The sequence below is a fragment of the Rhinopithecus roxellana genome, chromosome 5 (assembly GCF_007565055.1).
Source record: "Rhinopithecus roxellana isolate Shanxi Qingling chromosome 5, ASM756505v1, whole genome shotgun sequence".
Classification (NCBI taxonomy): Eukaryota; Metazoa; Chordata; class Mammalia; order Primates; family Cercopithecidae; genus Rhinopithecus; species Rhinopithecus roxellana.
Window position 1 is genome coordinate 105650094 of NC_044553.1, and position 23727 is coordinate 105673820.

At 49.0% G+C, this 23727-nt stretch overlaps 2 protein-coding genes across 3 annotated transcripts; both read right to left on the reverse strand.

Moving 5' to 3' along the window:
- Positions 1–6694: 6694 nt before the first annotated feature.
- WDR73 (WD repeat domain 73) lies at positions 6695–17866 on the reverse strand. Its single transcript, XM_010369869.2, has 8 exons — positions 17771–17866; positions 17169–17236; positions 16226–16314; positions 12056–12144; positions 11413–11477; positions 9785–9949; positions 9073–9438; positions 6695–7335 (listed from the first exon to the last, which is right to left on the reverse strand). The coding sequence occupies exons 1-8, from the start codon at positions 17809–17811 to the stop codon at positions 7100–7102; spliced, it is 1119 nt and encodes a 372-aa protein (XP_010368171.1). The 5' UTR covers positions 17812–17866; the 3' UTR covers positions 6695–7099.
- An 800-nt stretch (positions 17867–18666) lies between these two features.
- NMB (neuromedin B) lies at positions 18667–22219 on the reverse strand. 2 transcript variants are annotated; one of them, XM_030931157.1, is made up of 3 exons: positions 21512–22219; positions 20708–20881; positions 18667–18941 (listed from the first exon to the last, which is right to left on the reverse strand). In XM_030931157.1, exons 1-3 carry the CDS (start codon positions 21666–21668, stop codon positions 18814–18816), a joined length of 459 nt encoding a protein of 152 aa, XP_030787017.1. In that variant the 5' UTR covers positions 21669–22219; the 3' UTR covers positions 18667–18813. The 2 variants fall into 2 exon arrangements, with proteins under 2 accessions (XP_030787017.1, XP_010368170.2); XM_010369868.2 differs by having other exon boundaries at positions 18672–18946; positions 21512–22213.
- Between the last annotated feature and the right edge of the window lie 1508 nt (positions 22220–23727).

The window sequence follows — 23727 nt, forward strand, 5'->3', positions numbered from 1 at the left end:
CTCCCACCCTTTCCCCCTGGGTTGAATGTTTCAAATCTATTTCTTCCTTAAATCTTACTCAGAAGAAAGCCAATACCACAGTCAGTTTCACCAAGGATGAGTTTCTTGACCCAGAAAGGAAAGCTCATTTTAGGAAGATGGTCAGTTTAAGTATGTGTCTGAATTTTATTTAAGATAGGTGAACACGGATATATAGTTGTGCATTTGGGCCTTAATTTTTTTTCTAATTCTTTTCACTGAGCTTTCCCAAGAATCCCCTCAGACTTAAAAAAAAAAAAAAAAATTACTAAAAAAATTACTATCAGCCGGGCCGGTGGCTCATGCCTGTAATCCCAGCACTTTGGGAGGCTGAGGCAAGCGCATCACCTAAGATCAGGAGTTCAAGACCAGCCTGGCCAACATGGTGAAACCCTGTTTCTACTAAAAATACAAAAATTAGCCAGGCATGACATTGCGTGCCTGTAATCCCAGCCACTTGGGAGGCTAAGGCTGGAGAATCGCTTGAACCCAGGAGACAGAGGTTGCAGTGAGCCGAGATTGTGCATTGCACCGCAGCCTGGGTGTCATAGCGAGACTCTGTGTCAAAAAAAAAAAAATTACTATCTCCTTTCCCTGGCACATAAAATGGTTGGAATTAGATTTACCAAACCATTACATCTCCCTTTTGTGTGCCTGCAAACAGATTTTCCAATCCATAGGCCCAAAGTGAACTCCCACATGGAGTAGGAGGAAAACCCGCAGAGTCTAGATCTTCACATTCTGGAGAAAAGGAGAATGCGAAAGACTGCTCAGTGGCTGGGGTGAGTCAAGTCTGGCCAGGTGCTAATCTGGAGAAAGCTAAGACCTGGAGCTAGCTGGAGTGGCAGACCCTGGAGGATGAAAAGGTGCCAAGAGTGTACTGGGGATACAAGGAAACCAAGATTTTTCTGGGAATTCTCAGAGCCCTAGATCCATGAAAAACTCTGCATCGGCCATCGAAACCACCAGGTGTACCAGATTATGGCTGAGCAGCTACAAGAGCATGGCTTCGTGTGGACCCTGGAACAATGTTGCTATCGGTTCAAAAACCTCCTGACCAACTACTGCAAAGCCAGGAGCACCTACACACCAGGCACCAGTGCCTTCTATGATGAGATGGATGCCCTGATGAGTCCTTGGGCACTTGCTAACACCTTTGATGCCTTAGAGGTGGCAGGAGGCCGCGTTCGGGATTGAGAGGATTCCAAAGGGAACCAGGGCATAGCACTAGAAGATGTGGTGGGATGGTAATGAAGTAGTGGAGTCATAAGAAGAATCCTGGAGCCTTGGTCCCCAGGCCTTGAGGTAGAATCCCAGTGGCAACTCTCCCCCACAGTGGACCTCAGAGCAGTGGGAGCAATGCAGTCCTGTGGGAAGCATTCAGGTGCAGAATCAGGAGATGTGATTATTGTCCTGGCTCTGCTATGACTAATTTGGGTCTGGAATGGCCTCATCGGGGGAAAAATTGGTGGCAACTTTAAGGGAATACTGTTTATATCCTGTCCTCAAATATTGCTTGACTCAACCCTCTACTGAACCAGTAGTCCAGGGTGGCTCACAAAGACCACTTTGAGGCTCTTGCTCTGCCTATAGCCAAAGAGTCTCCCTTCCTGCCTTTAGTAACAACATTACAGGAACAGAGGAGAGAAAGGTAGGAGTTAAAAGTTCCAGTCATTTGCTTCCATCTAAAGTGCCCTATAAGCCAGGCATGGTGGCGCATGCCTGTAGTCCCAGCTGCTTGGGAGGCTGGGGCAGGAGAATCACTTGAGCCCAGGAGTTGGAGCCTGCAGTGAGCTGTGATCATGCCACTGCATTCCAGCCTGGGCAACAGAGTGAGACCCAGACTCAGTTGAAAAATAATAATGCTATTATTAAAATAACTTAAAATAAAGTGTTCCATAGATATGAACACTGCATAGATTATGTACAACAGTCTGCCATTTAAAAGACTTGTTGTTCTTGGGCAACCTCATTAAACACCCTTAGCCTCCATTTTCTCATCTGGACAGTGGACATATGATGGTTTCTACCTCCTTGGGCTATTATGAGGATCCTGACACAGTATTAGCACTCGGCAAATGTTAGTTTTCATTATCTTCATTATAATTATGATGAAAATAGATAAGTACATTGACCTGTACCCTCAAAGGAGTAAAAGGGGGAAAATGTCTGAGTCATTAAACTTTCTCTTCTGAGAACTAGACCTTCCTGAGAGGTGCCATCATTCTTATTTCACCCGTCACTTCCAGACATGGGAACAGAAAGTCAATTTCAGAACTCCATGTCCCCTCCTGCTTTTCCTTGAGCAGGACTTCCAGTTCCCCAGCCAGATGGGGTCACAAGGCTGCAGAAAAGTGAAGAGCTTTGGAATGAAGTTCTCCGGGACTTCAAGGAGATTCAGAAAACGTCCAGCGCAGGTGGGAAATGAGTGGGAGCTAGCACTCCACCAACAAAGTGAGCCCTGGGATTCTAAACTTGGAGAAGCCAGCACTGGGCAAGGGCTGAGAGGGGAACCAGGTGCTCAGTGCTCCCAGTTTACTGTTCTGTGGTGTGGAAAGCACAGGAGTTGGGAAAAGAACAGAGAAGCAGGTGGCACCCAGGAAAGCCTTTTCCCCTAAGTTTGAACTTTAGTTACCTTGAAGAAAGGTATAACTGAATTATGAGTGTTTATGATTTTATCTTTAAATTTGTTTCTTTTTTTTTTTTTTTTTGAGACGGAGTCTCACTCTGTCACCCAGGCTGGAGTGCAGTGGCACAATCTTGGTTCACTGCAGCCTTTACCTCCCGGGTTCAAGCAATTCTCCTGCCTTACCCTCCCAAGTAGCGGGGATTACAGGCGCGCCACCACCGTGCCTGTCTTTGTATTTTTAGTAGAGACAGGGTTTCACCATGTTGGCCAGGCTGGTCTTGCACTACTGACCTCAGGTGATCCACCCGCCTTGGCCCCGACAAAGTGCTGGGATTACAGGCCTGAGCCACTGTGCCTGGTCTATCTTTAAATTCCTATTTGAATTTATTTAGGTTTTTTTAATAAAAATATTTTCCTTTTTCTTTTCTGTTTTTTAGAGACAGGGGCTCACCATGTTGCCCAGGCTGATCTCGAACTCTTGGACTCAAGCCATCCTCCCACCTCAGCCTCCCAAAGTACTGGGATTACAGGCATGAACCACCATGCTTGACCTGAATTTTAACTACAATTAATTATCACTTAGCCCGGTTAATAGAAAAAATAAACATGGAAAACCCCAAATTAAAATTAGAGTCAACCTTAGATTATTAGAGGGATGAATTTCTTATGCTTAAGATGACCTTCCCCTCCCTGGTGGGGCTGTCATTTTGTTGGAATTTAAGGGATCTGATAAATCTGGGTACTTTGAATGTGGGAAAGGCTTCAGTAATCATTCTAACCTTACAGCACACTAGAGAATCCACACAGGGGAGAAGCCCTACAAATGTGGAGAGTGCTGGAAGAGCTTTACCCAGAGCTCAAGCCTCATTACGCACCAGAGAACCCATACAGGAGAGAAACCTCATAAGTGTAGTGAGTGTGGAAAAAGTTTCATCAATAGCTCACACCTCACTGTACACTGGCAAATGCACACTGGTGAGAAACCCTTCCAGTGCCCAGAGTGTGCAAAAAAGTTCAGAAAGAGCTCCACCCCCACCAGCCATCAAAGGATCCATACAGGAGAGAAACCCTGACTATCTAGAATGTGGGAAAGGTTTCAGTGACCACTCAAACCTCATTACCCACCTACGAATTCACACTGGAGACCCTGTAAATGTGGGGAATGTGGGAAAAGCTTTAATCAGAGCTCAAGTCTCATACAGCAGCAAATTCACACAGGAGAAAACCCCTGGCTGGGTGTGGTGGCTCACACCTGTAATCCCAGCACTTTGGGAGGCCATGGTGGGTGAATCGCAAGGTCAGGAGATTAACACCATTCTGACCAACATGGTGAAACCCTGTCTCTACCAAAAATACAAAAATTAGCCGGACATGGTGGTGTGTGCCTGTAATTACAGCTACTTTGGAGGCTGAGGCAGGAGAATTGCTTGAACCAGAAAGTGGTAGGTTACAGTGAGCCGAGATCGTACCACTGCATCCCAACCTGGTGACAGAGCAAGACTCCATCTCAAAAAAAAAAAAAAAAAAAAAAAAAAGAAAAAGAAAAACCCTTATGAATGTAGTGAATGTGGGAGGCGATTCAACAATAGTTCACATTTTAGTGCACATCAGAGAACCCACATGGGAGACTCTAAATGTTCCCTAAATGTAGAAGAAATGTTTTTAAAGCATTGAGGCTGAAAATAGTAGGAAATCCATCCCAAGAAAGGGTTTGTCTTGCCCTTGATTCTCTACCACATCACTCACATGAGATAAAGAGAAAATTAAGATTTCAGTCTGACGGACTTTTCTTTCTCTCACTAAACGTTCACTTGGCTTATGAAATAGCAGTCAGAGTTTTCTTATTTGTGCTGTTGAGACAGAAGTCGGTTTCCAGAGTCTTCAGAGACTAGTTCTGAATTTGATTATGTCACCATCTCAGTGAGTCTTCACTGTGATTCTGTGCCTTAACTTTCAGTTTGGCAATGGGGTGAGATTCTTGTCTCTGAGACCCTCCCTCAAGGACAGGAGGCTCTGCTGCACTGATGACGTTAATGATGGTTGGGTCAGCTGTGGGCTGTTTGTTCTAAGCACCTGGCAGCTAGACGGGTTTATTAACTAAAGGAAATGATAAAGGTCTTCCATTGTTCTCTGAGAGGACTGGGGCTCAGAACATGTCTACATTTCCCCAAATGCCTTTTCTTAGGATTGACTTGGCATCAATTGGGAGAAAAGCATTCTATATACTTAATCCTTTGGAGGAAGGGAAAAGAGAATAGTTCCAACACTAGAGGTTGGCTTTTTAAACCATAACTTACTCCTCCTCTCAATGTATTGGGTTGAACCTTACAAGATTGCTGTTTTGGTCTACAAAACCAGCAATTTTACAATTCAACCTAAATAGAATTTGTGTGGCAGGATTAGCTTTAAATGCGCAACAGCGCTTGCAGTGGAGCCTTACAGCTCATACTGTATCCTAAAAATGTGAGACTGGGTCTAGAAGGTTGTGAGCCAGAATAATGAAGTACATAAAGCCTTTTCTGTATATGTGCAGAGCAATAACTAGGAACCATGGCATTAAGAAGTGTCCTAGTTGGAGGGCTTACCTCTCTGTCACCTTCTTCAAGCGCACTAGTTCGTCTATGCTCAGGTGTCCTCAGGGCTGGGGTCTCCAGATCCTGAGGGAGAGTCTATGTGTAGGCCAACGGGTTCCTGTGGATTTGAGCCTCTCTCTATGAGCCAAACAGAGACCCTGGAAGGACTCGTGTACGGAACAAATGGGATTTAGAAATAAATGGAACACAGTTTCTACCTCTGAAAATGGTTCTTTTTGTGTGTTTAAACTAAAATATTTTCCCACAACTTTCTAGAATTGCAAAACAAAGCACAATTTACACATACTATGAGTATACTAATTAGATTCATGAAATATGATTAAGTCATGAGTCGTATTTTTGGAAAACAGAATAACTTACCCAAATATCTGTCAAAAGTCACTGATGGGCTATGGCAAGACATTCTTTTTTTCTTTAAGAATTACCTTTGGCTGGGCACAGTGGCTCACACCTGTTATCCTAGCACTTTGGGAGGCCAAGGTGGGTGGATTGCCTGAGCTCAAGAGTTTGAGACCAGCTGGGCAACACGGTGAAACCCTGTCTCTACTAAAATACAAAAGAAATTAGCTGGGTGTGGCAGTGTGCACCTGTAGTCCCAGCTATTTGGGAGGCTGAGGCAGGAGAACTGCTTGAACCCGGGAGGTGGAGGTTGCAGTGAGCCGAGATCACGCCACTGCACGCAAGCCTGGGCGACAGAGCAAGACTCCATTTCTACAAAAAAAAAAAAAAAAAAAAAAAAGAATTCAACCACCTTAGGAAGCCTCTCATTTATGTATTTCTAGCACGTAGTTAGTGTTGCGCATGGGAAGGGCTTAATAGATGCTGACAGAGTGAACAACTTATTTAACCGTATCATCTATTGTGTGTGTGTGTATGTGACAGGGTCTCACTCTGTTGCCCAGGCTGGAATACAGTGGCATGATCACAGCTCACTGCAAACTCCACCTGCCAGGCTCAGGCAATCCTCCCACCTCAGCCTCTTGAGTAGCTGGGACTACAGGCTCACACCACCACACCCAGCTGATTTTTCTATTTTTAGTAGAGACAGGGTTTCACCGTGTTGCTCAGTCTAGTCTCGAACTCTTGGACTCAAGTAATCCACCTTTCTTGGCTGCCTACATTGCTGGGATTACAGGCATGAGCCACCATGCCCAGCCAATTTTTTTTTTTTTAAGGGACAGGATCTTGCTATGTTGCCCAGGCTGGTCTCAAACTCCTCAGCTCAAGCAATCTGCCCACCTCAGCCTCCAAAAGTGCTGAGATTACAGGTATGAGCCACCATGTCCAGCACACTTTAATATTCACTATGGGCTCTCAAAAGGAAATGTTTGTGGGGCCACCAAAAGCAAATGTCCCTTGAACCTAGTCACCTGGGGGGACAAGTGTGGGAAAGTGCGCCTGTGTACCCATGAGAACCACTCAAGACGAGCAGAAATCTTGTTTTGCTATTTCCTTAAATTGTTACTAGGGCTGGGATTTTTTCATGTTTATTGGCCCCTCTACATTTTTTTCTTTAAAAAAATTCACAAAGCATGTTTGTTAGCTCTTTCGATTCTCCCTATGCTAGTGTGAAGATAGGGACAAAACACTGCCATTTTACACTCCCACATCTAACAGTAGCTACCAAGTAATTACACCATGCATTTCTTCTAACCTTTGCAATATCACTACGAGGTAGTTCTTACTATCCTCATTTTACAGATAAGGAACCTGAGGCTAAGTGACGCTGGTGTACCTGCCCAAGGCTACACAGCTGGTAACAGGAACTGGCAGTCACTTGAGTCCTACCTACATCAGTAGCCTTGCTACTACAGCAGCTCCTCCCCTTTCTAGAGGCCTGGATGGAAAGATGCTGGTGTCAGCAGGGGGCACAAAGGTCCACCCAATCCCACACATGCAGAGAGGCATCATTTGTTGCTGATAACAAAGTCCTTGGTCTGCAGGGGTGCCAGGTGTGGGTGGTGACCAATGGAGCAGGGTCCGTCCCGTTTCCATCTAGGAAGATGTGACCTCTGTGAGTGAAGAGAGGTTCTACTTGGCTCCGCGTTCCATTCCAAGATGTGGCATCATAGACCTGGACTGTACCATCAAAACCTGAGAATATAGAAAAGAAAGAGAGGCTTGACAATGAATCCCTAATTTTATTTTAAAATAATTTTCTTTCTTTTTTTAATAGAGATGGGGTTTCACCACATTGACCAGGCTGGTCTTGAACTCCTGGCCTCAAGCAATCCTCCCATCTTAGCCTCCCAAGGTGCTGGGATTACAGGCATTGAGCCACTGCACCCAGCCCCTAAAATACTTTTAATAATTTGCTCTGTGGTATCAAAACAGGCTATTGGATGAGGAATCAAGGCACTTAAAGGCTAACCATGGGCAAGTAGCATCTGCCCTCAGTGTTGGCAGCTGATGATTCCCTGGGGCATGTAACCATGAGCATCTGTTGTGTACCTGTTATGCATGAGGCTTGAAGGCTAATTCTGGACAAGTATTACCTCTTTTAATCCTCAGAACTGTATGACAGATACTGTTATTTTCCCCAGGAAACAGGCTTAAGAGACTTCTTCAAACCTTTGCAAGTTGACCCAGATTCCAATCCCCTACCTCTGGGTCCCTCTCAGCAGATGGCCTTGTCTCCTACTCGATGGGGGAAACAGAAGCCTTTGGAGAGAAATACCCTCATGTCCTTGCACAATCTAGCTGCACGCACACTCATCCCATCCTGCCATCTTCCTGTTACTGAAGAGCCAGCCCCTCTACCTGAGCTTGGCTCTTCTATTCTTTCTGGATCCTGGCATTTCTAATCATCCTTTCTTGCTCTCAATGATTTTTTTCAACCCCCACCTGTCTCAACAGATCCTTCCTGTTGGCGTTTAGATACCCACATTAAGTATCCAAGCAACTAGATGCCACCAGACCAGACCCAGGAGCCTGCTGACCTAGCTGGCTTACTACTTTTTGTTTTTGAGGCAGTGTTGCTCTGTCGCCAGTCTGGAGCACAGTGGCGTAATCTCAGCTCACTGCAACCTCCGACTCCCAGGTTCGAGTGATTCCCCTGCCTCAGCCTCCCGAGTAGCTGGGACTACACGCGTGCACCATCACACCTGGCTAATTTTTTTTTTTATTTTAGTAGAGACAGGGTTTCACCATGTTGGCCAGGATGGTCTCAATCTCCTGACCTTGTGATCCACCCGCCTCGACCTCCCAAAGTGCTGGGATTATAGGCGTGAGCCACCGCACCTGGCCAGCTTGCTACATTTCAAAAGGTAAGTAGGCTGAGAAGTACCCTTGAGGTCCTGTCCCCGCTTCTCTTTTTTTTTTTTTCTTTTTGGAACAGAGTCTCACTCTGTCGCCCAGGCTGGAGTGCCATGGCGCAATCTCAGCTCACTGCAAGCTCCGCCTCCCAGGTTCACGCCATTCTCCTGCCTCAGCCTCCAGAGTAGCTGGGACTACAGGCGCCCACCACCATGCCTGGCTAATTTTTTGTATTTTTAGTAGAGACGGGGTTTCACCATGTTAGCCACTGTCCCCTCTTCTTTCTGACCCAGCTCCATGTCTGTCTCAGTGTCTTACTGTCTGCAGGCCCCTCCACCAACCTAAGACCTGAATTCCTGCTAGGCTAGGAAAGGCCTGCTGCCAATGTGTGGAAGTTTAGTAGCCAGTCGGGGAAAAGGCCTGCCACTGAAGAACCTGGAGAGTTTGAATTTCTCTGTGAGCAACTTTAACTTCTGGAGTCAGGTTTATCATGGTGCTGGAGGCTCCTTCCTGAGCACCTAACAGTCCCCCGGAAGAAAGAGATCAGATAACAGACAAAATCCTGCTCGGCAGTACCTGAGATGGCCAAGCAATTCTTCAGGCTTGGGGCCCAAGTCACTCGTAGCAGCTCTGGGTCAGGGCTAGGTATGGATACTGGGCACTGGACTGAGCTCACAGGATGGCAGAGATCCCGGGGGTCAAGAAGACAAAGACGCCCATCTGAGCCAAGGCTGGCAATGCTGGGCCCAGGGTCCTGGCCCCTGCTCCCAACTTCGGCACACCATCTCTCTCCACCAGACCCAGGGCCAGGGCTGCGATTCTCCAGTGGTGCCCACTTCTGGCGGGTGTCAACAAGCCCCAGCCGGCCCGAAGCACAGCAGAAGGCAAAGGTGTCTGCATCTAGGACCTGCAGGCTACTCAGCTCCTCGCTATCACTGACATCTGGAAGACCAAGAGCAAAGGAGACAAGCAGCTGAAGGCAGATGGGTCTGGCAATTTGGCAGGGCTGGCTGGTCACAGGTCCCTTTCCACCAGTCCCAGGCAGAATAAATCACATCTCCCTTCCCACTCATCTCGCTGTTGTCTGCTCGGCTGGTTGGGTGCTGGTCCCTGGGACTGCCTAATCCTGCCCCAGCATGGGAGCCTTTTGAGGCCAGAGCTCACCTCTTATTCACTGTGTATCCCGAACACCTGGCACACAGGGTTGAACTCAGTTTCCATAGTGGCTGAGTTGGGCTGGGGGTGATGCCGGCTGAAGCAGCCAGCAAGGGGCAAAGTACCACAGTACCTGAGGTGTATGTGGTCTTCCGGGATTCCAGATCAACGACCTGCAGACTGCGGAGTCTCGCCCCATGGAGGACTCCAGGTGCCATCGCGGTGAAGACAGCCACCCTAGGCCAGAGACTCTCCTCTTTCTCATGCACACCAATGGTGCTGACAGCTTTAATGACATCTAGGGGAAAACGAAAAGAGGCTAAAATCCAGAACTTTAATGAAGGTTTGAAACATGACAGGCCAGCCGTCTTCCCCTGTACATTTAGAAGGTCAAGGAAGAAAAGGAGCTGCCGGTTGGCAAGAGATGATGTTGACACATAACCACTCTGACTTATGTTTACATTTTTGAAACCATCAGAAACATTTCAATTTATTATTTGTCTTATAAACTGTTTTTTGCAAATGGAATGAACACGCTGCCAATGTCACACCTTCAGCGGCAAGTAACAGGTACAGAATTCATGAACTGATATTATTTCTTCAAAAACATGTTCCATGACCTCAAGTGACTTGCTAAGCCTAGCAAGTACAGGTCACGTTACAGATGTCATTGTCTTGTAAGGTGGACAAGAAAGTCCACATCTTTTTTACACTGAATGGAACATCCTTGGCTTTGAGTCAAGTTTTGTTTTGGTTCTTTTGTTTTTTTGAGACAGAGTCTCACTCACTCTGTTGCCCAGGCTGGAGTCCAGTGGCACAGTCTCAGCTTACCGTAGCCTCCGCCTTTCAGGTTCAAGCAATTCTCCTGCCTCAGCCTCCCGAGTAGCTGGAATTACAGATGTGCACCCTCATGCCCAGCTAATTTTTTTGTATTTTTAGTAGAGATGGGGTTTCGCCATGTTGCTCAGGCTGGGCTCAAACTCCTGGTCAGGTGACCCACCTACCTCGGCCTCCCAAAGTGCTGGGATTATAGGCATGAGCCACTGCACCCAGCCAAGTTTTAGTTTTTATTTGGTTGTCTCCACCCGCTAGGTTAACAGGCAGGTTGTCCTCTCTGTATTCTACATCTGAGGCTTCTCTTAATATATGCTTAATGCTGCCAAAGAGGTGAGCTCACTTGAGCAGCCTTAGCTCTGCCCTTGCCACTGCCCCTGCCTAGGGAGAGTAGTTCTCTGGATGAACTCAATTCCAGGAGCAGGTTACAGGAAGCTCTATTTGGGGCTTGGATGTCATGCTGTGGTTGCTAATTCACCTTGTCTGCATTAAAGTAGATACTGCATTTTAATTCCCACCTGGCTCTGAGTCTATTTCTTTTTTTTTTCTTTTTTGGAGACAGAGTTTTGCTCTTGTTGCCCAGGCTGGAGTACAGTGGCATGATCTCGGCTCACTACAATCTCCACCTCCCGGGTTCAAGCGATCCTCCTGCCTCAGCCTCCCCAGCAGCTGGGATTACAGGTGCCCACCACCACGCCTAATTTTTTTAATTTTTAATAGAAATGGGTTTCACCGTGTTGTACAGGGTGGTCTTGAACTCCTGAACTCAAGTGATCCACCCAGCTCAGCCTCCCAAAGTGCTAGTATTACAGGCATGAGACTGTCCCCAGCCTGAGTCTACTTCTTAACTGGCTCAGATTAGGGGACAGGGGTGTATGAGTCACACTTTCCTAGAACCCCAAACCCCATCAAGTCAAATTCACTCACCACTGTCCTCTGCAACTTGCCACACCTGCAAATAACAACCTGGAAGGCCACTGGTCACCAGCAATCTATTCAGAATAGACAGAAAATCAGTCCAGACCATGGGGAGCTTATCCACACAGGTCCCTTCCCCTCTCCAGCCCACTTAGCTTGGGACTCCACTTCCCGTATCAGGAAATCTTACTGCAAGATCATCAAGGCCAACCACCCTCACTTCACAGATAAGAGGCAGGCTCAGTCCACTTTAGGGAGACTGAGCCTAAGCTTCCATGTGTCTTGGTCACCTAGAGAGGACACCAGTATGGGGCCAAACACAACCTGACCCAGAGACTCTTGGCCTCTCCCAGCTAAGCAATTATCACCCAAGAGCAACAGAAGAGCATCCTTCTGTCCTGTATCTATTCCCTGGAGCAACTCCGGTAGACCTGTTGCTTATAATAGTCAAAGGGTTCTGGGGGGCTGTGAAGCCACAGCAGTGGTTTTTTTGTATTCTAAATCTGGGTGTATCTGTGTGCACCCACTTGTGTACTCACATGTGCCCGTGTGCTGAGGGGGTGGGAATGGAGATGAGGAGGCAGAATACCCCTCAGGCATTTGCAGGCATCCCATCCTGTGTGGATGGTCTGGATCACAGAATTGACCATACCTGGTATGTGGCACGTGCTTTAGATCAAAGATAGACCTGTCTGAAAATCCTCCATGGTGCACTTTGAAATCTCTTTCTGGGAATAAGCCCTACAATACAAAGGAGTAGCCAATCAGATAGAGCCAGTTCTTCAAATGAACATTTCAGAGGAACTCTAAGTGAGGAGTCAGGTCCCAGCCTGGCAGGAGGCCATGGAAGCCACTCAGCTGGTGATAGGGCATTAGTGTGCTGGTATTTGGCAGTGTTGCTCTCAGCTGCCTACACATACAGCTTCCTTTTTCTTTTGCACACCCAAAACCCTTCTAGCCTTTCACTAGCCCCTTTTACTACAGCACAAGTATTATACTCCAGGCCTTCCTAGAGAAGCCAGAGAAACTTCACAGCTTCAAGGAAAGCAATGGACACATCCCCATTTCTCCCTCCATTCTCCTGCTGGAAACCAGGTGGATTCCTCTAACAATAAAAATTAACAATGACAACTTATCAGTGTTCACTGTGTCAGGCGCAGTGTTTAGAGCTTTATCACATTTAATTCTTACAACCTCCTATGATATAGGTACTATAATTATCCCTATTCTACAAATGACACAATTAAGGCACAAGGAGCTTCAGCCACTTTTCTAAGGTCATGCAGATATTAAGTTGTGAATTTGAACCAAAGTCTGTCTAGCCCAAGTCCATACTGTTAGCCACTAGCCTCTACTATCTCCATGTAAGGAAGGAGAGGCAAGGGAAAAGGAGGTGGCCATAGAAGAAACAAGGCAAACCTGGTGGTGAGCAGGGACGTAAATCACTTCTTACAGCGAGGCTCAGTCTGGGTGAACCCCTGACTCAAACCTGACTGGAGATGGGGAAGATGATAGCTTCTGTAGCCTCTGGCTTTTATGAGTACAAATTTGGCTTTTTTTTTTTTTTTTTTTTTTAATTTCTTTTTGAGACAGAGAGTCTCACTCTGTAGCCCAGGCTGGAGGGCAGTGGCATGATCTCGGCTCACTGCAACCTCGGTCTCCCCAGTTTAAGCCATTCTCCTGCCTCAGCCTCCTGAGTAGCTAGGACTACAGGTGTGCACCACCACACCCAGTTAATTTTTGTATTTTCAGTAGAGACAGGGTTTCGCCATGTTGCCCAGGCTGGTCTTGAGATCCCAATCTTAGGTGATCCGCCTGCCTCAGCCTCCCAAAGTGCTGAGATTACAGGCATGAGCCACCATGCCTGGTCTTTTTTAACTTTTTAAATTTGTAAAGAGACAAACTTGCCATGTTGTCCAGGCTGGGACTTGAACTCCTAGTATCAAGCAGTCTGCCACCTCAGCTTCAAAAAGTGCTGGGATTATAGGCGTGAGCCACCATGTCAGTCTACAAACTTGGCATTTTTCCTGAGCTTTCCCTCTTGAGATTCTAATTCAGTATGTTTGGGAAGTATGCTAGGAATATGCATTTTAGCCAGCACTCCTAATGGCCCTGGTAGGGTGGTCCTCAGGCTACTTTGATAAAAACTGGGCCACATCTGCATGGGATCTAGCCTCTCCCAGGCTGAGCAGTGTTTTTCTATATCCTTGTCTAGCCTCTCGGCCTCTTCTATTCTAAACAATTCGACTCAACTTCATAACATGGTGACGCCCTAAGATAAATTTATTTACTTCTTTTTGTGAGACAGAGTGTCACTCTGTTACCTAGGCTGGAGTGCAGTGGCGCCATCTCAGGTTACTGCAGCCTCTGCCTCCTGGGTTTAAGGGATTCTCTGGTGCCTCAGCCACCCTTGAGTAGCTAGGATTACAGGCATATACCACCACACTCAGCTAATTTTTTTTTTCTTTATTTTTTTTTGTGACGGAGTCTCGCTCTATCACCCAGGCTGGATGCAGTGGTGTGATCTTGGCTCACTGCAACCTCCACCTCCTGGGTTCAAGCAATTCTCCTGCCTCAGCCTCCCGCGTAGCTGGGACTACAGGCATGCCACCACACCCAGCTAATTTTTGTATTATTAGTAGAGATGGGGTTTCACCATATTGGCCAGGCTGGTCTCAAACTCCTGACCTCGTGATTCACCCACCTCAGCCTCCCAAAGTGTTGGGATTACAGGCATGAGCCACACGCCTGGCCGAATTTTTTTTATTTTTAGTAGAGATGGCGTTGCACCATGTTGGCCAGGCTGGTCTTGAACTTCTGGCCTCAAGTAATCTGCCCACCTCGGTCTCCTGCTCCCAAAGTGCTGGGATTACAGGCATGAGTCACCACGCTCGGATTGTTTCTTATTTCATTAAATAATTTAAAACAAAACAAAACAAAAAAGGCCAGGTGCAGTGGTTCACACCTGCAATCCCAGCACTTTGGGAGGCAGGAGGATTGCTTGAGCTCAGGAGTTCGAGACCAGCCTGGGTAACTTGGCAAGACTCTGTCTCTACCAAAAAATACAAAAGCTAACCTGGTGTGGTGGCACATGCCTGTGGTCCCAACTACTCGGGATCCTGAAGTGGAAGGATGGCTTGAGCCCAGGAGGCAGAGGCTGCAGTGAGCTGAGATCTCGCCACTGCACTACAGCCTAGGTGACAGAGTGAGATGCTGTCTCCAAAAAAAAAAAAAAAAAAAAAAATGTGGGGCCAGGAGTGATGGCTCATGCCAGTAATCCCAGCACTTTGGGAGGCCGAGGCAGGTGGATCATTTGAATTCAGGTGTTCGAGACCAGCCTGGCCAACATAGCGAGACCTCATCTCTACAAAAAAATTTAACAATTCGCCAAGCATGGTGGTGCATGCCTATAGTCCCAGCTACTCAGGAGGCTAGGGCGGGAGGATCACTTGAGCATGGGAGGTTGAGGCTGTAGTGAGCCAGGATCGCACCACTGCACTCCAGCCGGGGTGACAGAGCAAGCCCTTGTCTCAAACAAAAAGGAATTCAGGAGCAAACACTCCAATTCCTGCCCCTACATGGCCCTACAAGGTCATCTGCCTGTATGCCTCACTCCTCCCTTGTCCTCTGATGACTAATAGCACCCCCTGGACTCCTGATCTATCCTCATCTTCTATTCCTGGAAGCAGGAGCATGTTCCCTGTGATATTCCCTCATTTTCACCCTCTCCCTCTTCGAGGGTTACTTTCCCACAACTTGTAACTCTGCTCAAGCCTCTGTGTTTAGGAAACCTTCCCTCAGATCTGTGTTTCCAACTAGTTGCTGCTTTAGCTTCTTCCCTCCCTACATTTCCTGACTCTGCTTCCTCTTCATTTTTAGTCTTTGGGCCTAACCACCACCAGCAAAAATCCTGTAGCAGAGGTCACCAAGAGCTTCCCAATTGCCACTCTTATGAATGAACTCTTCAATTCCTCATCTGATGATTTTTGTTTTGTTTTGTTTTTGAGATAGAGTCTTGCTGCCCAGGCTGGAGTGCAATGGCACAATCTCAGCTCACTACAACCTCCGCCTCCCAGGTTCAAGCGATTCTCCTGCCTCAGCCTCCTGAGTAGCTGTGATTACAGGTGCGTGCCACCACACCTGGCTAATTTTTGTATTTTTAGTAGAGATGAGGTTTCATCATGTTGGTCAGGGTGGTCCCAAACTCCTGACCTTGTGATCCACCCAACTTCAGCCTCCTAAAGTGCTGGGATTATAGGCGTGAGCCACTGTGCCTGGCCTTCAATTCCTCATCTGAATGATTTTTATTGGAATTCTAGACAGCTACTAACTCTTTTCTTCTTGAGAAGTTCTCTTCTCTTGGCTTCAGAAACACTGACCTTTTCTGAGATTCCCCTACCTCAGAGGCTATTCTTTCTTAGTATTCTTTGGGGGTTCATCTTCCTGTACTCATCCCTTAAATGTGTTTCCTGAGGTTCTGTCCTCACTATATTCTCCTCACTCCTTATATACCACACATTCACTAAGTGACTTTAACCACTCTGAGCATTTCAACTGCCCTCTATATCCTTAATCGCTCCCTAAATCTATTTCTGATAAAGTATAACCCACCTCTTCCTCTGATAGCCCTCTGTAAACCACGAGACATTCTACAGCATTTATCTCTGTGCATATCTGCCTCCCTCTATTAGACTATAAGGTCAGGCCTAGCGCTTGCTGTCTTTCCAGTATCCAGGACAATACCTGGTAGATAACAGGAGCACCACAAATGTTTAATAAATAAATAAAAGTCGACATACTCAGCATTTATATTTCAAGTTACCTTGTTTTCCTTTACAGAAAGTCTGAGCGGTAATTTCAGATGAAGAATTTCATTCTTTTTCAGGCTTTCATAGCCAGCAACAAAGACTCCTGGAAAAAGAAGCAGAAGTAGCTGTGACAAATTGTTAGACTGCAGACCATGGATAGGTCTATAAACTCCACCCAGTCCCCCAAAGTAAGGATAAATTCCTTCAGTGTGCAGCCTTGTATGGAGGAATTGAGTATCTGGTGGTTTTTTTTTCAGACAAGGTCTCGCCAGGTCAGCCAGGCTGGAGTGCAGTGGTCTGATCACAGCTCACTGCACCCTCAACCTCCCAGGCTCAAGTGATCCTCCCATCACAGCCTTCGGAGTAGCTGAGATTATAGGCATGGGCCGCCATGCTCGGCTAATTTTTGTAGAGACAGGGTTTCCTTGCTCAGATTGTCTCAAACTCCTGGAATCAAGCAGTCTACCCGCTGCCTCAGCCTCCTGAAGTGCCCAGCCTCAAGATTTTTTTTTTTTTCAGACAGTCTCACTGTTAGCCACACTGGAATGCAGTGTCATGATCTCGGCTCACTGCAACCTCCACCTCCTGGGTTCAAGTGATTCTCCTGCGTCAGCCTCCCCAGTACCTGTGGTGCACAGGTGTGCACCACCTCGCCCAGCTAATTTTTGTATTTTTAGTAGAGACGGGGTTCCATCATGCTGGCCAGACTGGTCTTGAACTCCTGACCTAAGGTGATCCGCCCACCTCGGCCTCCCAAAGTGCTAGGATTACAGGCGTGAACCACTGCTCCCAGTCAAAGATCTTAATAAAAGGAATATTAGTGCTGATGGGGCATCAAATTGCTACAAGTGACTCTCAGGTGCCCAGAAGAGTGGGTTGGGTCTCTCTAGGCTTGGCTCCTGAAACCCAGCTCAGGAGTGAAATTCCCGTTCCTTCAGGGCCAGGAAGGTATACCACCTTTGTCATCAATCCATTCAAGGACTCGAGTGGCTCCTGAGAGGTTGAATGCATAGAAATCCTGGTACCTGCACAAAAGGGACATAAAATCACACGATGCACAGCACTTCACAGCTCAGATAACTCCAAGATGGCAACCGCATGGTTCAGTGGCCCAAGCTCTGGAGTCAGGCAGACGTGGGACCGAGTTTGCTTCGCATTTTACTCCCTGTTTCTGGGACCAGGCCAGTCCGTTGATGTCCCTGAGTCTCTGTCCTCATGTGTGGACCTTCCAGGGTACCCAGATTTCCCAAGGTTGACATGAGGAATCAATGAGGTCATTTGTGTTCTGAGCTGAACTCAGAGGCTGGCGCAAACTAACTAGGCACTGCTTCTTCACAAGCGCGGCTCTTACTAGCAATCTCACAACTCGCACACGCAGGAAGGAGCCATTTCCTAGAGATGGGGGCCTAGGCCCAGGCGGAGTCCTCCGCGGCGGCGAGCCCGGAGGCCACAGCTGCCCCACTCTGCACCAGGATCCCCAACGTGCCTCCCCCCACACCCATCCGCCCGCCAGGCCAGATCCGGGCCCAGCTCCCGTCTCCCAGCCCCGCATGATTTACAAGCGCAAGGATTCCACCAGCCAGTCCTCCTCAGGATCCATGGCAACGGCCGCTTCCGGCGTCTCACTTCCGCCTCCGAGCCTCGGGTCCGCGCGGCTCTCGCGACATGTGGGCAGGGCCTCCCGTTAAGGGCGGGGTCAAGAGGCAGAGCTGCGCCCCATCCTGGGTGGGTTACTGGTTTTCTTTGCGAAAACTACGGGAAAGTGACCTGAGATCGAGACTTCCGGCTGTCAGCTCCGAGCAGGCCTTGAGGACCAAATGATCGCCCGTTTTAGGGCCGGGTGTTTGCAGCCCAAGAGAGGGGCAGTCAATGCTCCAAGGCCAGAAATAATACAGGACCGTCCGGTTAAATTCGAATTTCAGAAAAACGGTGAATAATTTTTTTCGTATGAGTATGTTCATGCAATATTTGGTACATTTTATTAGATAAAATTAATGTTTATCTGAAATTCGAATTTAACTGGGTGTCCAGTATTTTTATTTGCTAACGCTGGCGACTCTACTGATGGCCAGAGAAGAGAGTAGGCCGCCGGCAGGGTCTGGATCCCAACTCGGCGCTCCGCTCCAAGCCCGGCGGGAGGACTGAGTAAAGCCCGGCAGTGTAGTGTCTGCAGCCCCCTTTTACTAGCAAAGAAACTAGTGACACTTGCCTGCGGCAGTAGGTGGCAGAGGTGAGAGTAGAACCCGGCGCCTGGCACGAAACCTGGCATACAACAGGCGTTATTTGCTTGCTGAATGAGTGAAGGAGTAGGAGTCCAGAGTCAGTGCCAGGCTGGTGCCATGGCATGGAGTATTGTGGACTTTTTGGAGCCAGCCCCATCTCAGTGAACACTCTGCCCTCCAGCCCCCTTTCCCTCCCAGCCCCTAAAAGATGGGTGGAAGGAGAGGACCAGGCATTGTATGTAAAGAGCAAGATTTTATTCACAAATTCAACATGGAAGCAGGAAATACAGCAGGAACATAATCTGTGTCTGTATCAGCGATATTTCTGGTGACCCAACCAGAAATCACAGTAATGGAGTAACAGATATTGGGCTCAGGATTTACATCCAGATGGGGCCATCACCAGGGTCCCATTCAGCACCTTCCCTGGGTGGGCACAATCTAAGCCACGCTGTTGTGTCTGTCCCATTATTGGTATCATTTCTGCAGTATTTGTACCAGCAGCCTCCTGTACTGAAGAGAAACATACAGAAGAGTTGAGCCAGGGAGGGGCTCCTGATAATGATAGGGGTATACTGCCATTCCTAAGTGCCAGATGTCTGCAGAGGCGGGCACCGGCAGGCTGTCAGCTGAGGCAGAGTGCCCTGAATTGCCTTGGAGGGGTCAGGGGCAATAGTTTTCTCAGAACACAGCCCCAACCACCCAGGGTTGTCATGACAGTCAAAGGAGATCATGGAAGTAAATTCAAGTACAGTGCCTGCTGCTGGGCTAGTGTCAGTGTCTTCACTCCCCCACCCCAACTCTGCCCCAGACCTCACTCTGAAGCCCCAGATCTAGGCACTGCTGCTTCTGAGATTCTCTAGTTGGTCTGCATGTGTCCAAGCTTCAAAACCAAGGGCACCAGAGGTGACATTGTTTCCCTTCAGACTCAGCCAGCCCAAGCTCCTAGGCCTTACATCTGAGGTCCTTAGGGGCTGCTGGTTCTGTGCCTCCAGAAGTCAGGGATGTCAGTTGAGGCTGGGTTGGACCTTTTCTAGGGAATGCCTCTCCCTTCAAAATGCACACACTATATGCTAGGCAAAGTGGGGGATATGAAGGCAAGTCCACAACAGGTGCTGCCAGGGAGCTCACAGACTTGTAAGAGCTCCTATCTACTAAGGGCTGCCTATGAGCCAGGCACCGTGCTGAGCATTTGACATAAATGGTCTCATTTAATGGGAGATGGGCCTTATTATTATCTTCATTTTGTGGGTGAGGAATATGAGGCTTTAGAGAAGTTAAGGGACATTTATAAGGTCACAGAGCTACTCAGTAGCTAGGTTATGAGCCCAGCACGTTATAGTCAGAACCCACATTCTACCACATCACACTGCCTTCTGCACACAGCAGCAGGGCCAGGGAGGGTGGTGTGCAGTAAGGACAGCACCAGGAGCAGGGAATGGAGGAGTTGGCACTCAGCTGGGCTAGACCTTAAGGCTGGCTTGCCTCCAGCTTTGGAGCCTTGAATCCCATAGATCAGTGATTGACAACCAATAATGATTTGGGGCCCTCTCCCCCAGCAGACATCTGGTGATGTCTGGAGGTCTTTTCAGTTGTCACAACTTGATGGGGGGGAAGGTGCTACTGGCATCTAGTGGGTAGATACCAGGGATGCCACTAAACATCCCATGATGCACAGGTCAGCTCTCACAAGAAAGAGTGATCCAGCCTAGAATGTCAAACTCACTGAAGTTGCTAAACCCTGCCACTGGACACTGAGGCAGATGAGAAAATGGGAAGAGCTCTGGTCAAGGTGAACAAGGTCCAGACTCTGTCTTGGCTACTGACTTCTCTTTCTCTCTCTGGGCCTCAGGGTCCCAGTTCGGCCACGAGCACACACAGGGCACAGCAAAGGTGGACTTGACTAATGCAGCAGGGAACAGCACGGGTGGGACAACACTGCGTGGACTGAGGGAGAAAGGTCCTTCTCCAAAAGGCTGATGATCCCAGTCTGTTACTTTAGACTGGGTGATGAGTCAGGGGAACTTCTTTCCCTACTTCTTGCCCCATAGGGTCTGCCAGGAAGGTCAGCTTCCTTTCTTTGGACTGTTCCTCCTTTGAGCTCTGCCTCAAGAGGGAAAAGCCTGGAACCCTGGCTTTCTGGGGTCCACACCCATAATGTCCTGGTCAGACAGTCACACCCTAATACAGTACTGGGTGGTAATTCCTCCCATGCAGGATCCAGGGATGGCCCCAGCTGGGCCCTCCTGACATTGGAGTGGGGGCCTGGCTCACCTGGATGTGGGGTGCGGGGGTGGCTGAGGCTCACGCTCAGAGCCTTCTTTAGCAGGAGGATCCTGAGCAGATCATGACTCAGCTGCAGTCTCTGGTCCCTCAGGGAGGTGTGGGGAGCTGTCCCCAATGGGGATGGGCTGGGAGGCTCCAGACTCTTCTTGCCCATGAAGTGACCTAGAAAAGAGGTGTCCGGCACAAGGAAGTCAAGCAGGGAGGATCCTACCTCAGGGGGAAAGTTCCTCATCTCTCCCACGTTTCCATTCTTGTGGCAGGAAGATACTTAACCTTCCTGTTCTTGGTCCTTCCACCTCACCAAGGAGCCACAAAGGTGTCTGGGTGGTGGCAAAGCCTGCTCCCTCAGCTTTTCCTGAACAGGTAGAGAGGATGACACAGCTGGAAGGAGGGTGGGATGGTCCAGGGTCAGGGAGAAACTCTGCTAGTTGTGTGGCCTGCTTGGACAAGGGAGGAGAAAGGGCAGGGTAGGAAGTGGAGAGTGAAGAGGTGCCTGGAAAGTAGAGGTGCAGCAAAACCACATCAGCGGTTAGAAGATTCGGTAAAGTCTTGCCTAAGGTAAGGGGCACCGGCTGGCAGTGGGATTTAGGATCTAGCCCAGCCCTGTCTTAAACTGGCTGCCACTGACCTGTCCAGGTCTCAAGTTCACATCTATTAAATTAGATGAGCCCCAGGGTTTCCCACCTGCTTCGACACTAGTGTCCGTGGCTGAGGAGCGGCCGGGGGGTTGAGAAGGAAATGGGGTCTGAGTAGGATGAGGGGCAATTTCTTGCCAGGTCCGCGAAGACTTACCGGTGGCCCAGAGGTTGCCCCGCGGGTGCACTCGGATCTTGCCGGCTCGGTTGCGGGGCTCCGGGAGATCCCAGCTGAGCGGGGCGACGTCTGCAGCCAGCAGGGCGAAGAGCAGTAGGCTGCTGAGCAGCCGAGCGCCCTCCACCCGCCGGACCATGGCTGTGCCAGGGCAGCGGCTCCGTTCTGGCGCGCTTCCCAGCCGCTGGGCTCCCGGACTGCCTTCGCTCCTTTTAAACCCGCGCCCCTGGTGGCGGAGCCTGCCCTGAGCAGCCAAGCAGTGCTGCGTGCCCGCCGCCCTCCCCACCCTCACGCTAGGTTACCGGGCAGGGGCACCCCTTTTGGGTCGCCCATAGACCTGCACACCCACACTCTGAACCGCACGCTGGCACCGCTTCCGCCAGGGGCTTCTGGCTGAAGCCCACCACCTTCAGGCTAAGGACTGGGCACAGGGCACCGGGCAAACAGGGGCCCGGCCCTGGCGGCAAAGCCACTTCCCCTGGCCCTGCCTTGCCACTGTACCACGGCTTTCGGCCAAGTAGGCACTTCAGCCCTCTGAGCCTCTCTTCATGAGGGTAGAGGTCGGGCGAGGAGCTCTCCTCCCGGGTAACAGCCTTTTTTTGTTTGTTTGTTTTTCTGAGACAGGATCTGGCAGTCTCGTGCAGGTTGGAGTGCGGTGGCGCGATCACGGCTCACTGCAAACTCAACCTCCAGGGCTGGGCTCAAGCCTCAGCCTCCCCAGAAGCCGGGACCGCAGGCACACGCCTTCATGCCTGGTTTCCCGCCCCCCGCCCCTGAGAGACTGGGTGTCGCTAGGTTGCTCAGGCTAACAGAGGCATTTTTACAGTGTCCAGCCAAGTGCTAGGCACCAAAGGACTTCCATAAACTAATCCCCATCACCTCCGCCTGTTGGGGGAATCTGATCTGTGTTCGCCTTGCTCTCTGCCCTCTCACAGCCAGCACCACAGTCTGGAAATGTTCTGGTACACAGTAAGTGCTCAGGATGGGAATGCAGACTGATGGAGGGTGGGACAAAGGGCCGCTTCTGAGGAATGGGCATCCAGCTGCAGGGCCTGGCTTATGGGCAGGAAGCCGACCTCTGGGTCAAGGAAGTGGAAAGAGCACTGCACCCAAGACTGCACTGCACCCAGGAGTCCATGTACAAGCTGTGACCCGGCTGAACCTCACTTTCTTCAACTGTAAAATGGTAATAACCACACTGCCCTAATATTTTTACATGTTTGAGCATATGTGCTCTGTGGCAGGAAGCAACAATCCTGTAGGACCTGCCCTCTCACACCTGACACTTTGTTCTCCCCAGGAGCTGTCTGGACTTCCTCGGAAAGAACTTCTTGATCAGTGGCATCATATAACGAGCAGAGGAAGACACTGTGCTCCAGAATAATACATTTATGTTTGCTTAATTAACTGAAACTCATTGTTCAGAGCACTACACTAGACACAAGAAGAGGGGTGACAGATAATTCCGTGCTCCAAAGGGAGTTAACCATCTCCTTGGAGAGACAAGTATACAAAGGAGACAGTGATGGAGGAGCGGGGTGCAGACCACCCCTTGGACTCTGGATACCTCTGGAACACGGAACAGCATGGCTATGCCAGAACCTACTCCCATCTGGCTTGATAATGGGACCTGCTTCTAGGACTCTTGCTAGTATCTAGCTCAGCAAAGTTGCTAGCTCTGTGGATCCCCATCCTAAAAGGGGAAGCTCACATGAAAAACTGGCTGCCATGCCCAGCTGGAGGCCCAGCTTCCAGGAGCATGACACAAGGGACAGGGACGTTTCATTTCTGGCCCTGGCTTTCCCCCCAATCTCCATGCTTCTCACCTCCCACTCTGGCATTTACACCTCTCTGCTTTCTTGTCACAGCTTAGCCATGGTGTACAGATATAGCTCTTATCACCTTCCGGTAATCATTCCTTTGTGACCCCCCTCCCTCTCCTCTGCATCCATTAAGCCCCCATCCTATCTTCTCTAGTCCATGGATATAGAAATTAGAGTGAACACACAGAAGCTGGTATTGATTGAGTGCTGCATCACTTAAATGCTTGAAGGAATCTTATTTGGTAGGTTTCTCTCTCCTCATTTGGTAGGTTTTGCTCTCCTCATTTTATAGGTGGGAATAGGCTAAGAGGTTTAGCCACTTTCCCAGACATCCCACTGGAATCAGATTTCAGGTCTGTCTGGACCACTGCATCA